At 36.3% G+C, this 14,771-nt stretch overlaps 1 protein-coding gene across 13 annotated transcripts in view; it reads left to right on the top strand.

Annotated features, from left to right (window-relative positions):
• Nucleotides 1–14,771, top strand: part of SOX6 (SRY-box transcription factor 6) — a 498,819-nt gene that overhangs the window by 394,263 nt on the left and 89,785 nt on the right. For all 13 annotated transcript variants that reach the window (XM_070933721.1, XM_070933755.1, XM_070933739.1 and 10 more), the window contains one exon: nucleotides 3,399–3,478. In XM_070933721.1, the coding sequence (XP_070789822.1) occupies nucleotides 3,399–3,478 (80 nt within the window). The remainder of the gene's footprint in view (nucleotides 1–3,398; nucleotides 3,479–14,771) is intronic.

Below are 14,771 nucleotides of genomic sequence, written 5' to 3' on the forward strand. Positions count from 1 at the left end.
ATCAAAGCTAGCATGCATCTATATGTACAATGAACTTGTTCTGACTTGTTTTGTCTGCCTTTATAAAATTAAAGAAGAATAGATCCTCACCCAAGCGTTCCAAATACAAAAACAAATTTGAAAAAAAAAATTGCTACAACATGTTGAGCGATGGATTGTTAAAAAAGCTACTAAGAAACACATTGATCAATTATTTTTGTTAGGAAAAAAAAATATGCATCTTCTATTTCTTTAACTTTCTCCCCTCCTTTGTTGTTAGCCCCTTCTTCCAAAGAACATGTACCTGCTTCAGTTTTACTGTTGTCAGCAAAACATTCCATTGGTATGAAGTGTCATGCTTTGTTCTCCAAATAATACTATTATATAATGCAGTAGGATTATATGAAGCCCTGGACTGCTCATTTTAGAATGCTCAGTTTTAATCTTAGAAAGGCTAACTTTCTGCTTAAAAGGTTGGGGAGGAGTGGAAGACATACAGAGTAATGAAATTAAGCTGCCATCGGCATAAGGCAAAACTATAGCAGGTGAGCCAAAGAACACTATCAGCTGTGGCAGGGACCCTAATAACACACACTTTCACACAGACATACTCCAAGCTACTTCAAACCTTGGAAGCATGACAGCTATGAAGAAGGAGTGCCAATAGGGAGAAGATATATATATATATATATACACACGATAGGAAATGCTTTAATATGTATTAATACAAATAAAAGCAAGTGATATTGAAGTTAGAAAAAAAGAGAGAGAGAGAGAGGGGGGGGGGGAGAGGATTGTATGGAAAGGGAATGAATTATTCATTATATTTAAAGAAAGATTGCCTTGAAAATGTTTGGTAATGCACACCCTGTGCAGAGTTAAATGCTTATTGTTTTCCCATTTAAAGCAATGGAAATTTAATTCAACATTTTCATGACAGTTTCTTTTTCAAAATGCTTATTGCCAAAGAAACATTATTTAACTTTTGATGAGGATGCTTTATATTCAGAAAATATTGTTTCGTTTTCAAAGAAGATAAGCAGAATGAGCTAACCGTAAAAAGACAAGGGTTTTATACCATGAAGAAACAATTTGGTTTAGTTTAGTTGTTGTTGTTTTTTGAACCTACTGCAGGCAAAAATCAACCTCATAGAAAAGAGGGAATAAGATTAGATTTTATGAATGTTATAAACTCCCTAGGACACCAGCACAATGTAGGTTAGGAAAGCCATTGTAGCAACGCGCTCTGTATGCAATCAGAAGCCAATTGTTAGTGGACTGTGTACAAGCACATACTGTGCTCAATGATCTGATGAGGTATTATGGATATGATGCAGAGAGACCTTGTGGATTAGAACCTCACCATTTGTTTAAAAAGTGAAAGCAACTTAACATTTACACTGAGCTTGTCTGAAGTGTGGCTGCTCTTTGGATGGCAAGCTGAAGAGAGAATATTTTCTTTACTGCTTTATTGCTTTCGGGAATTTATGGTATAGTTGAGAATTGAGCTGGGGTTGAGAACTTGATGTATGTGCATGGGGGAATTCGCCATTCCGAAGTTGCATTATCTTAAATCTTCTATACCACACCTATGTTATTAATTTTGTGTGTAATGTGAAAAAAAGTTTATGCAAAACAAGTATATTATTATAAAACTTTTAAAAATGGAAGAGGAATAGCTTATTAAAATATAGCCTGGAGATAGTTTGTAACACTGATTTTAAATGAGAAAGCATTGTTGAAGTATGGTTATTGTGCAATATATCAATCACTTAATATATATTTTATATATAATATATTTATATATAATCATATATTTACTGCTACATATTTTATATTCTTACTCCTCTTTTCATTTTCCACCCCTCTTTCCACTTCCAGCTTTAGTGAAGCGATGCAAGTTGTAGTTATAATGTGAAAGGATATTAAGTAATTCTATTCACACAGGCTACAGACTCCTTATACTAGACATTTCTTATTTTAGGAGCAACTCTATCATAATATTTTGAAATTACAGCACTATTGAACACTAAAATACTTGGAGTTAAATAATCCCTATATCTAACATACAGTACAACCAGAGAATGGATAATCAATATAACAGTATTGCCGTTGATAACCGAAGAAAGGTTTATGGAACAACAGAGGATATTATGAACAAATCTGACAGTACAGTTCCACAATCTACATTAATAGGGTAAAGAGTTTCACTGGCCTACAGCTATAGCCTTTCATTGACGGGAGAGGGCAGGATAGGTGATCCTCTCTTGGCTTGGCCCAAGGTAAAACCCAAAACAATACCCTTTTGTCTAGAGGATAAAGGAGCAGAAGTAACAATTTGGCCTGCTGAAAAACTATATTTTGTGTATTGAGAGTGACCTGCTTCTTTCAGTTTCCAAGATAAGAGAGTTTAGCTTGTGGAAGCGGAGAAACTGGTAGGAAATCAGAGGTAAGAAGTCAAGAAAATCAACACAGGAGGCCTGTTTGAGAGAAATTTTGCTCACATCATATAATTTCTAAAATTTTAACCAAATCTGTAATGGATTTGGATTCCAGAATCTAGATTCTAGAAAATGAAAAGTGTTCCTTGTGACTTGATTTTCTATGGGATCGCTCCCAGTTGAATATGGAGAAAATGAGATGTTTATCCTTTTTACAGTCCAGAATTTATTGCATTGTTGAATGTATCAATTTAAATTTCAGATATTTTGCTTCGAAGCATGAACATATTTTGCCTTTATACAGGAATATAACAAAATAATATATCAAAAAAAAAAATCAGTCATAGGCTGTTTACATAGGAACTGTAAATATTTTTAAAAATGATTTGTCTGTGTTTGTGTATGTGTGTGAGTGAACCCTAGCATCATCAGACAAAATTACGCCATAATGCCTAGAACTGGAAATTGCCTATCTGAGCTCATGCACACCAGGAAAGAGATAAGTTGAAAAGATCCAAATAACATTCCTTCGAAGAATATACTGCTGTGCATAATAATTTATTGAAAATAGGTAACATCCTCTAACTGATCTGTTAGTCCAAATAAGTGCAGCTAAAGAAGTTTTAAATGGAATTGATGCTCCCAAGCTGCAATGCCTTTGTGCATTGCTTTGTGTCAAGGATCATTTGAAAAATTTCTAAACACGCAATTATTTTTCAGTGCTGCTACGTGAGCTTTAATAAGTGTGAGCATGCTTAGGTCTCAGCATTGCATTTTATGTTTTGCCAGTTTGCCTACTAGCGATCTGCTGAGCAGAACTTCCAAGGCAGAAGTGCAAGTCTGTGCCCAACAATCCCCTTTTGTTTTTGCAGATGTTTAGGCTTAAAGCGGTGTTGTGGAGCTCAGGCCCTGTTTGTACTTGCATGCTGCTGTTCTCTGCTCATTGTCTAAACCTGTGTGCATTGTTCTTCTTGACAGGTGATAACTATCCTGTGCAGTTCATTCCATCAACAATGGCAGCTGCTGCTGCTTCTGGACTCAGCCCTTTACAGCTCCAGGTATGTGCCAGAATAAAAATATGTGGGCTCAAAGCCAGTACTTTAGTGGAAAACTGCTAACCAGCTGTATGCTAAGTAATGGCTTGAATGTTAAGTAATTTTTTAAGCACAGCCCCAGAAGGATTAACACCTTATGTACTAAATATGCTGCAAACAGAGCAGCATGTGTCAAGCTTGACGCTGGGAAATGCAGCCAACTTTGTATTTTTATCAATTACTTAATAATTTCTGGCACAATCCAATCTATGTTTAAACGCTTTTAAGCCCATTGATTTGGTGAGAAAATTAAAGCAGTCCTTTAAGTCTTGTCTTCAACTGAAAGATGTTTCAGAGGTACTTAAATTGTGCCGGGTGTGTATGTGAAGAAAGGATGGAAGAAACAAGTAGCTCTTGGTGGAATTTAGGTTCAAAATATTTTATTTCTCTTAAGCTTTTTCCAGATGTAGCCTGTTTAGCTTTTGCTCCTGAAAAATGGGTGTCTGAAAAATGTCAATTTCTCCTTCTTTTGGGCTTTGTAATGACTGTTTCCTAAACTGTAGACTTGCAGCTTCTGTATTTATGGAATCTCAGTCTTTCCATGCGTTAAGTTGGTTGGATGCCAGCAGCCATCAGGAGTCTGAGTTTGGTCCCTTGCTAGGTCATTTATTTATTTTTGTCATAGGGGGAACTAAATGTTGTGTGAAAATGATTTATATTCCAATTTATTATATAGCCTTTTAATATTCCCCAAGAAAAGGCACAATAGTGTCAAATAATGAAGCAGCAGTCAAAAGCTTATAAAGTGGGTGTGTTTAGCAATCATATTAGAGTTTTACCTTTTGGTTATTTAAATATTGTAGCTAATGTCTTTGTAATTGTTATCAACCAAAATTATAGTAGTATTAATTTAGTAGTTGCAAACATTGCAGTTTAGTTAGACGAAAAATAGACTTATTTAATGCCAGCTTGTTTAGATTACAGAATATTTTAAAACATAAAAAATATCCAGCCTTAATGGTTACAGAATTTTTTGAGGATCCTGATAAATGAAAGGAGAAATTTGCTCAATTATCATTTTTAGTGCAGAATTGGATGGGATCTAAGAAAAGAGAAGCAGCATATCTTCTAACTGGAGAAGTTTTAGAAATGATTCCAAAATCCACATTGTAAGGACAAATATAATCAAGAAAAATATATATTCTAATTATATATTTATATTTTATTTATTTATATTTTATTAAATTTCTATACCGCCCTTCTCCCGCAGGACTCAGGGTGGTGAACAGCCACGAGATAAAACAACATAAATACAAAAATTTAAAATGAATTAAAAACGAATTAAATAATTTGGCTGAATTAAAATACCCCATAATTTAAAACAAATTTAAAATTTACATTTAAAAATTTTCATTTAAAAAGGGGAGAAGATTTAGGCCAGGCCAGTTTGATGGAATAGGAAAGTCTTAAGCGCGCGACGGAAGGTGCGCAGATCCGGGATCCTCCGTATCTCCGGAGGGAGCTCGTTCCAGATCGTAGGGGCCCCCACAGAGAAGGCTCTCCCCCTAGGGGCCGCCAGTCGACATTGTTTGGCCGACGGCACCCGGAGGAGCCCCTCTCTATGGGAGCGTACTGGCCGGTGGGAGGCTATTGGTGGTAGCAGGCAGTCCCGTAGATAACCAGGTCCTAAGCCATGTATATATATATATATATATGTGTGTGTGTGTGTGTGTGTGTGTGTGCGCGCGCATGTATATATGTGTGTGTGTGTGTGCGTACATGTGCGTGTGTGTATTTTTCTTTAGCCAGTTTCTTCCTACATAAACCAAGATTTTTATGCAACCCTAGTTCAGTGAAATCACAATCCACTAGTTTCTAGGCTTTTTTCAGGCAGCCAGCAAGCACTCTCCTGCCCATTGGGAGATTTAGAAGCTTTGGCAGCTTCTAAACTGAAAGTAGGGGCCCGATGATGACAAGTTAGAGAGCTTGTCGAAACGTTGCCAAAAAGAAAACTTACACTGTTGGTTAGGATTTTAGCCAGAGTTTCAAAAGACCTTACAAAGTGTTTTGTTGGGATTTTGGAGGATTTTAAACTGGGATTTTAGCCAGGATTTTAAGCATTTTAACTAACAGACTTTTAATGACGTGGGAAAACACCTGAGATTTTAACTTTTTACATACACACACCCACGAAAATTTGAGAAGACAGATACACAAAATGTGTGTGTGTGTGTGTTTCTATCGAGACACTTGGTCTGTGGGAGATACTGCATCCCTTTTGCCTTTCAGCTCCAATCCAGGAGCCCTCAAGCAATCGCATTTACGACAAACCATTTTATACCAAATTTATATTTGGCTGATAAAGAAATAAAGGGAGACTAGTATAGATCTATTTCAAGCTATTTAGCTCTCATCAGCTAGCCATACCCTTACTTGGATTCGAGCTTGGGCTGGCTGCATGTTAGGTAGTTGTATTAACCTCTGAGCCACAAGTTCTCCTCCCTTCATCAGGTTGAGCCAGGGAAGAGATTAAGTGTTTTTCTATCGAGACACCTGGTCTATTCCAGCATGTGAGAGGGAGCATACTGCATCTCTTTCGCCTTTCAGCTCCAATCCAGGAGCCCTCAAGCAGTCACATTCATGACAAACCATTTTATACCAAATTTATATTTCACTGATAAAGAAATAAAGGGAGACTAGTATAGATCTATTTCAAACTATTTAGCTTAAATCTATATAATAGAGATTGAATAATTATAAGAATATCAGGAAAAATAGATACAGTTAAGTTTAAACATTTTAATGTGAACATCGAAACCTGCTGGAGAAAAAGTACATCTGAATTTAAGACTAGAGATAAGAGAAAGTGAGAAAAATCAGTTTACAGACTTCTTATTACAAGTCAGTTCTGTTTCTGATAGGATCGGCATGGTGGTTATTGAGTGGACTAGGAGAAAACAACTAAAGACTCCATCTGTTTATGTACAACAATTCCCTAATTTGTATTATTGATCTACCACTTTCAATTGGAAATGGTTGAGGACAGCAACAAATAATCAAATGGGTAGCCTGCTTGTTTGTTTTAGGTCTATTTCAAAGGATATTTTCTTGTTCACCTACCTTCTGGAGACACTTATATTTTTTCTTTCTGAGAAAGTTCCTTAAAAGAAGACTGAGGTTTTATAGCAGCTAAGGGAAAGAGATCATGATATGTTTTCCTGGAATTCCTTCTGTAAAGGGACGGCTATTGTCTACTGGGTTGTCATATTCTTTTGTGATTAAGAGGAATCTTAAAACTCATATCTTTCTACTAATATAAATTATACATGATACATTACCTTGTTCCTTTTCAGAGTATAGGACGTTTGTAAGATTTAAACATTGTCTAAGAAAAGCCATATTTCAATCTGGCAGCTTTTATTTACTGTATTTATAATGTTTATAATATTTATAATGGGTACCTCAATGTCTCAGTTTGATTAGAGAATTCTTGTTCTTGAGTTGTAAGAACAATCAATTTTTATGCGTCAAAGCTTTCACAGAATTTATTCTTAAAATGATTCTTAATCCTGAGCTATTTCTGTGAGAAACACTGTGAAGGTTTGGTAAACTGGAACTGCTGATCATATCTTATTTTCTTCTTTTGAAAGACTTCCCTCCGCTTAATAGAAATAGCACAACACGTATTGTATTGTGACACTATTGTATATCTAAGAAGAATTGAAGCAACACACACAGGCCCAAACACAGTTATTCTTTCTGAAGAATTTGCTGAGATTGCTGATTGAACTCTTCCTAACAGCTATAGCACTTTCAAAATTACGCTATATAAGTTTCAGTGCTCCAAAAGGTATTACTAACCTATAGCATCCCCTAGCACACATAACAATGTCTTTCAGCACAGTAGACAACTTGGTGCTTTCCAGATATTGGGTTTTATATCTCCCAATCATTTCAGTATATCCAATGGCAAGGGATTGGGAACTGTAATCTAAATATCTGGAAAGTCTAAGCTTTTTCAGAGACTAAAGTTAAGCAGTCTTTTGCCCAGGGGTGAAATGCTCCCGGATCGGACCGGATCGCCTGATCCGGTAGCGATCTTGGCTGGTGGTTCGGCGATCCGGTAGTGACAGTGGAGCATAGCTCCGCCCACCTGGCCAGGTGTCATTACTTCCTGGTTGTAACCAGGAAGTAATGTGTTTTTTACCTTCTGCACATGTGCAGAAGGTTTTGCGCATATGCAGGTCTGCGCACGCCTGTGATGCGTGTGCGTGAGTGAGCAAAGTGAGTGCGCATGCATAGCATGTGCGCTTCTGAATTGGTAAGGAAGGTAAGTAGATTTCACCCCTGCTTTTGCCATGTATTCTAAAGAAGAGAAATGTGTGGTCCACTGAGTAATGCAGAAAACTATTATCTGTAAGCAAGTTGTAATTCATTGGTTCATTAGCTGAGTTGTCCAGAATATTGCATGATCTAGATCATGTTCTGGATGACAGCATACTGAATTCTATTGAGTACAATTCCTGATTAAAATAGGCATAACAAGCTATTGCCTAATCTGCGAGCCATTCAAAGTAGCAGAAGAGTTACTTTTTTTAAAGGCTTTTTGTTCACTTTGCTTCTCAGAACCAACAGCTGTGGAGAAAATTAGTTTGTGATGTGTCCATTTTAAATACAAGGAATTAAAGACTGAAGAATACATAGGAATGTATATGAGTCTAATGTACCTCTCTTTCTCATACTGATCTTTTTCATTATTTTATTACTCTTACAAGACCTTGACTCCAAAAGTGCAGACTTTCAATCCTTAAAAGGAAAGGGATTTGGGGAAAAAAAAAGAATAAACATTAAATTTGAATTAATAATAAGTGGATCAAATTCTAACCACCCTGTGACTACTTTCAGTGTCGAGGAATCACATCTGGGCTCATGCTGACAAACGGTCTCTTCCTCCCATCAGTATTTGAATTAACTAATTAATCTATATGATTATACAATGAGAAGGTTCAGTTATATGACCCAGTACAATAATCTGATAGCTGTTCTCCCCAGTCTTAGAAAGGCTAAGCTTTAGTATATTGTTTTTTTCTCCTTCTATTCCTCAAAGCAAAGCAAAAAGAAAAGAAAAAAAGAAGTGATGTGAGTGTGTATACATGTATATAAAATGGGTGGGGGGGGGGGGAGCAAGAAGGACAAGAAAGAAAAGAGGCAATTATGCTAACTGGATTTCTCCTAAACAAAATGTTCTTTAGAAGTGTGCATGGAGGCAGAGGGGAGGGTGAAAGAGTAAAACCAACCTATAACTTTCCCTTTATCCCTGATGCCTTCCTGAGCAATTTGTCCTTCAAAGTTTATCACGTATAACATTAATGAGCCTTGGCAACTCTTAGCCCTGGTTGCAGCTGTACGCTGAAAGTTTTCATCATCAATGAAATTAAACAACACCCGCCACAAAAGCCTGTCCAGCCGGCTTCTTTATCCTCTCGCTCTTCTCTGCTCTTCGCTTTGCACAACGTAACGACCTTTTGTTATACCACAGGGTGCAGATCCAAAGTATTGCTGAAGCATTGCAGCGCCTGCCTCAGGGGTACAATATTAGCAGTATGAAGGCCAAAGAATGCTATTTTTAGTTGAACAGTTCGGCAGATGGAGGCAGGAATACTCATATATCTGAAGGTTGAGGGTTTGAACCATTAATTTTGATAATGTATTTAACCCTGGGAACAATCAGAAACTGTAACTCTAAGGTTACAATGCTTTTGACCTTTACAGAACAGAGGGCACTCGGTACAGTAAACAATATATTACATTTCTACTTATTCTAATTCTCTCACACATATAAATTTCAGGACAGGGTTGACATTTGCTTTCCTCAGCTATTTTCGTTCAGGCCCTTAAAGTAAGTAGAGAAGAATGTGCAGGAGAGAGGCCGCTGTAATGTGACAGTCATGTAAATATGGCCTTTAAATAGCTAAGGCATTAAATGTAGCCTTTTATGAAGAAATATTATTCTCAAGAACCAGCATCTCATTTGTTCCTCGCTCTCCCCCACCCCCACCCTGTGGAAAAGTTGGTATATGAGCCATGTCTCTTTAGGCATTTCCTGTATATTGCTGCGAGCTTAAAGTGAATTTTATTGGAGTAAATGCTATGCAATAGGCTATCCTAGAGAAAAGGCAATTGGGTTTGGCTCTAGCCTTTCATTGTGTAAAATGGGTCATACCTGCTTGTGGCTTTGTGAAATGGGGCACACTCCACCATAGCAAATACAGCAGTTAGATATCGCACAGCTTAAGTATTCCTAATTAAAGTATCTCCATGTGTCAGCATATTGGTAATGTTTTATTTTAATCCATTTATTTTGTTTATGAAACACTGACATATGTTTAGATTGTGAAATATATGAGCCTTAAAAATCACTTTATTGAAGAAAATTAATTCCTACAATGCTGTCTGGGTAATGTGTTCACTCACCCAGTCAGTCACTGGCGGGCCTGCCACTCTTAATGTTGCTTAGACACACTTTAACAGTTTTATCTGACATAACATTTCTCTGATGCAGCCAGCAATAATAATTTCCCCGCACAAATGCTAAACAGGGGTTTCCTTTATTTTTATTTGCAATCCAGTAAAGAATTGGGGTTTGGGGAGAAAGCGGAAAAATAGATGGGAAGACTGCGTAAAAGATTCAAGTAAGACCAATCAAAATTAAAACCAGCTTCCTACCTTTTCAAAGTTTGACACTGCAATTTGTTTTTCAGCAGGTAGATTTTCAGGTCAATGCTGTGAGTGACTGACTGTCAGCGGGAATTCCACCAAGACAAGTAATTTCACTTAGAGTATTAGTGACAGATTGCTCACTTCTTCGTATCACTAGAGAAAATAAACTTAATATTGTTACAGGCACAGTTTCTGTCTTCATTAGCCTTATAGAAACATTCTGCCTTGTACGCTCTTTCTCTCTCTCAACCCCTCCCCCCATGAGCCTATTTTTCTATTATTTTAAACCAAATACTCCTGCTTATCATATCTCTGTTAAAGTGAATATTTTTGCCAAGATTACCACTGTAAAAGACAGTCTGCTTGAATAAGCCTGTCCAAGTCAAATACAATTTCAAGTAGATTTGTTTCAGAAATATACAGTGTAGTTCAAAGAGAATTTGCAGAATATTTCATTTTTGAATGATAATCTCTTTGGACTCAGTCTGGTGAAAGTGACTTAGCTGTGAGTCACTTAAGTTTCATTTGGCTTCAGTGGGTCTATCTTTGATTTAAATCATTGACATCAGTGAGAGTTAGAGGTGGGACTGGTTATTCAAGGCCACCAGCACAGTAGTTTTTTTCCAAATGTAACTTGGGGATATTTCTTGCCTCTATACTTGTACACTCAGCTGCAATGGAGATGATCAGAATCAAGGTAGAAGCTAACTGTGTTTGAATAGGAGAAGATGGAGAAAGGAGTTGTAATAAGAAGCTGGAATAAGTTGAGTAAAGTCCCAAATTTGTTTGTTCCTCCCTTCCTCCCTCTCTCTCTCCCCCTCTCCCTCTCCCCCCCTCTAATTTATATAGCCACACATCTCTCTTGGGTTCCAAAAACCAAGAGAGACATGCTGAGTTTCTTCTAAGCAGTTGCCTTTATTATTCCTCACCTACAGACAGAAATCTTTTCAAATTAAAGCAAACTAATTGCATAATTAAAGATATACTCTGAGAGGGCCTAAGGAAGAGCTCTCTTTACTCTTTTCCTTCCGACCAAGCTAAACTTTGTTCTCTCTTGCTCCTCTGGAATGCAGCCCATCCGTTCTGTGAATCTGTATTACATTCCATCACATCTACAAACAAGTGACTCTGGGCGGCTTACAGAAAAACTGAAACAATAAGCTGGAAAAAAAAGATAGAATTTAATTGATAGAATTTAATTTCATTTTCCATTATTGCAACTTTCTCAACTCAAAATGTGGTTTAAATTCTGCTTGGTTTCCAAATAAGCCACTTCTAAATAACAGTTTAGCAAATTTATTTGACCAGAGTTAATTTTAAATCATTATCTCTCATTCATAGAATCAAGCCAATTTTCATAGAGAATTAGTTAAAAATATGTTAATGTGTTGCTTGAATTTATTCAGGCTCATCCCTTCCTGCTCTATTAGTGCTTTAAGTCATCATAATTAAGATTTTCTGACCGCATGGTTTCATACCAATCTATGGGGCCTGAAGGGATACAGTAGATTAAGTAACCCACATGGCTATTTTCCTGTAATAAATATGAGTACCTTGTGTGGAAAATTACTTACTTTTTTAGGGACTCTGTTTCCATGTTCCACATGAGCAATTATTCTTCAAGTGGAAATCATGAATGTCCTGTCTAGATGTGATCTGGACAATAGTGGAATTGTAAGTGTCTATGCGTAATTCTAGATCCTAGACTGGGCCTTTTCCAGTTCAAGATTACTGGATGGAATTATTGGACTTAAAAAGTACTTGTTCCAAAAACAAAATGAAGGTTTGATAATGAATCGAGTTTAGAAATAAAAAGAATGAGAATAATGAGAATGATGATAATAATAGTGCAATAATAGAAGTTTAGGATTTTAATATTTATTCTGGCTTTAGACAGTTACGAGAATGCTGCAGACTCTGATTTCCTCCTATCTCAAAAGAGGGCTATAGTAGCTTACTAGAACAAACCTCTTTCAAACCCAAAGACATTGACAATGTATAACATATGCTAATTCCTTTTGAAAAGTTTGAGACTAGCAAATTGAAAGATAATTAATGTTGATCTTAGCTTTGAATCTAACAGTTGGAATTTGGATGTTTCTGTATTACAAAATATAGTAATAAACAAATTGCCTTCTGTTATTAACCTTTCATTAGTGAAAAATTAATTGGGTATAATATGAACAATGATGTTTTAAAAAAATTGTAGTAGAAAAAGATTGCAGACATCATTATGCATCCATATTATGCCAAGGCTCTGATATTGCTTATGAAATAATTGTAATATTAATGACTACCTTTTACATGATTACATTAGTAGAGTAATCCATGATGTGTCAGTGAAGGAACCAGTATTGTATGAGTGTCAAGGCATTTATAAAATTAAGAAAGAGTGAAGAGACTCTTGATTATGTAAAACACATACAAGGACACACCAGTCCTTGTCCAGTCCAGTGAGTTTTAAAACCTCTGAAAGTCTTTGCTTATACCCAGCATTCCTCCTCCTAGTGAATGTCCATATTAACTCCCTGAGGAATTGCCTTCACAGCATTCTTTTACATTTATTTCTGTGCCAGATGCCTTACAGACTTTGTGAACTTTTTTGCTTGTGAAGTTTCAAAAATAGCATACCTAAAAGAGCATTACATTTCGTTTTCTGCCGTATACAAAGCAGAATATTTAATTCTGTTCATATACAGGAACATTTATTAAGATCAGAATGTGGTTATTTGAGTTTGAGTCATTGAAGCCTGCGTCAAAAGAATAGTTTCCACATTTTAAAGATCTTAGCTAAGGATACATTTAGAGCTTGCATTGGCTTTCTCTTCCTTTTGTTTTCAGCTGTTATCCTCACATGCTATATTAGGCAGTTCCCACAGATCATTTTAAGATAATTTTGTTGTCATTATTGCAGACGGTCCTGAAAAGATTGGTGTGCATGCAGAACACCCGATAAAGCCTTTTCAGTCCTAGTTATCATAAAATTGAAGCAATCAAGTAAATATATAAACCCCAAGTAAGTAAATAAATGCCATGAAAATTTAAACCCCAAATCACAAATTCTGTAAACACACAAGGAAAATCTAAGCTGCATAGAATGATTGCAGGAAGAAATATCCACCTCGATGAGCAATGGAAAAGGAAGAGTTTAATTATAAGATGAGAGCATCAGTATATATGTAACAACAGGATGACTGGTTTATAAATGAAAGAGTCAGGAAGTTTTGGTTCATTGAGATATCTCAGTGGCACATACAGATTGATGAAACTGGTGTCAAAACAGCTATTCCCAGTTCATTTGTATTTCTCCGGTATTTCAGGCAGAACCTTCTCCTGTGTAAGCCTCCCAATATTAAGATGAGTAAGGAAAGTTTTATGAGGGCAAGACAGAGGTGCTCTTGTCCAGTCAAAAGATTCATATTGGCAGCTGTGATGTACTTCATTCAGTCTTGAATTTGGATGCCCAGGTTTTGGCAATGGCTGTTTGCCTAGCTCAGGCAATGTGCCAATTTTATCTGTTCCTGGAGATAGTACATTTACATATTATATTTGGCCCTGGTGATACATAGCTTAGCTGCATTCCATTGAGCTACTGTAATGCACTTTGCATAGAACTATGTTTTTAAGTGTTTGGAAAATTCAGCTGATCCAGAAGGCTATAGCCAGACAGACAGAAATAGCATGTGACTGGCTCCCTTGTTGAAACAACCTCGGTGGCCACCAGTCTATTTCTAGACACAATTAAAAGTTCTGGTTATGATTTATAAAGCCCTGTATAACTTGGGAACAAAGTATTTGGAAAAAATAAATTCCCATGTGAGTCTGCTGGGGTTTTGAGTTCCTCTGTCACACAACCATTGGATACATATTTGATAGTGACTTGAAAGAAGGCCTTTTTCAATAACTTCTCCCAGATTGAAAATCCTTGCCAAGAGAAATCAGATTAGCTTGGCTGTCTTTCTGCTGGCAAAGATGTGTTTATTCAGTCAGGCTTTGGGTGTTTTAGCTAATTAGTCACTAAAGTGTTTTCATTTGAGTCTTTGTTTGTTATATTTTAATATTTTTATTACGCCTTTGTTATTTTAATCTTTTTTTTCCTGATATCTATCCTGAGTGATGCTTTTGGTGGAAATATGCAAGTAAGCTAGCTTATTGAAGAAATCCAAAAAATATAACGAATAGTGTTATGTATGTGATGTTCATACTTAAAATGGAAAAATGTGGTTTTAAGTAAAAAAAAAAAAAGCATACCGATGTTGACAGATTACAGAAAAAGATTAGTGGTATTCCAGTACAAGTTCAATGTTCTAATTCTCACTGATATCCTATCAAATTGAATGACACAGAAGAAACAAAACTAGTTGGAAGATCATATATGCTATTTTGCTATCCATATTTAACTACCTATTCATTGGGTGGATAAAAAAGGTGGATCATGAGTTGCTTTGAAAATCAAACGCAATAAACCTAGACTGACTTTTTGATTTGAAAGAATTATGTTTGCTTTTCCTCTTTCAATTTCTTTACGTTGGAGTAAGGTCTATTGTATCTAAAGGGGTAGGATTAAGACTACGCTATGCATTTTCTGTAGATAAAA

The sequence above is a fragment of the Pituophis catenifer genome, unplaced genomic scaffold (assembly GCF_029215685.1).
Source record: "Pituophis catenifer annectens isolate HBS135680 unplaced genomic scaffold, rPitCat1.0.hap2 SCAF_1, whole genome shotgun sequence".
Classification (NCBI taxonomy): domain Eukaryota; kingdom Metazoa; phylum Chordata; class Lepidosauria; order Squamata; family Colubridae; genus Pituophis; species Pituophis catenifer.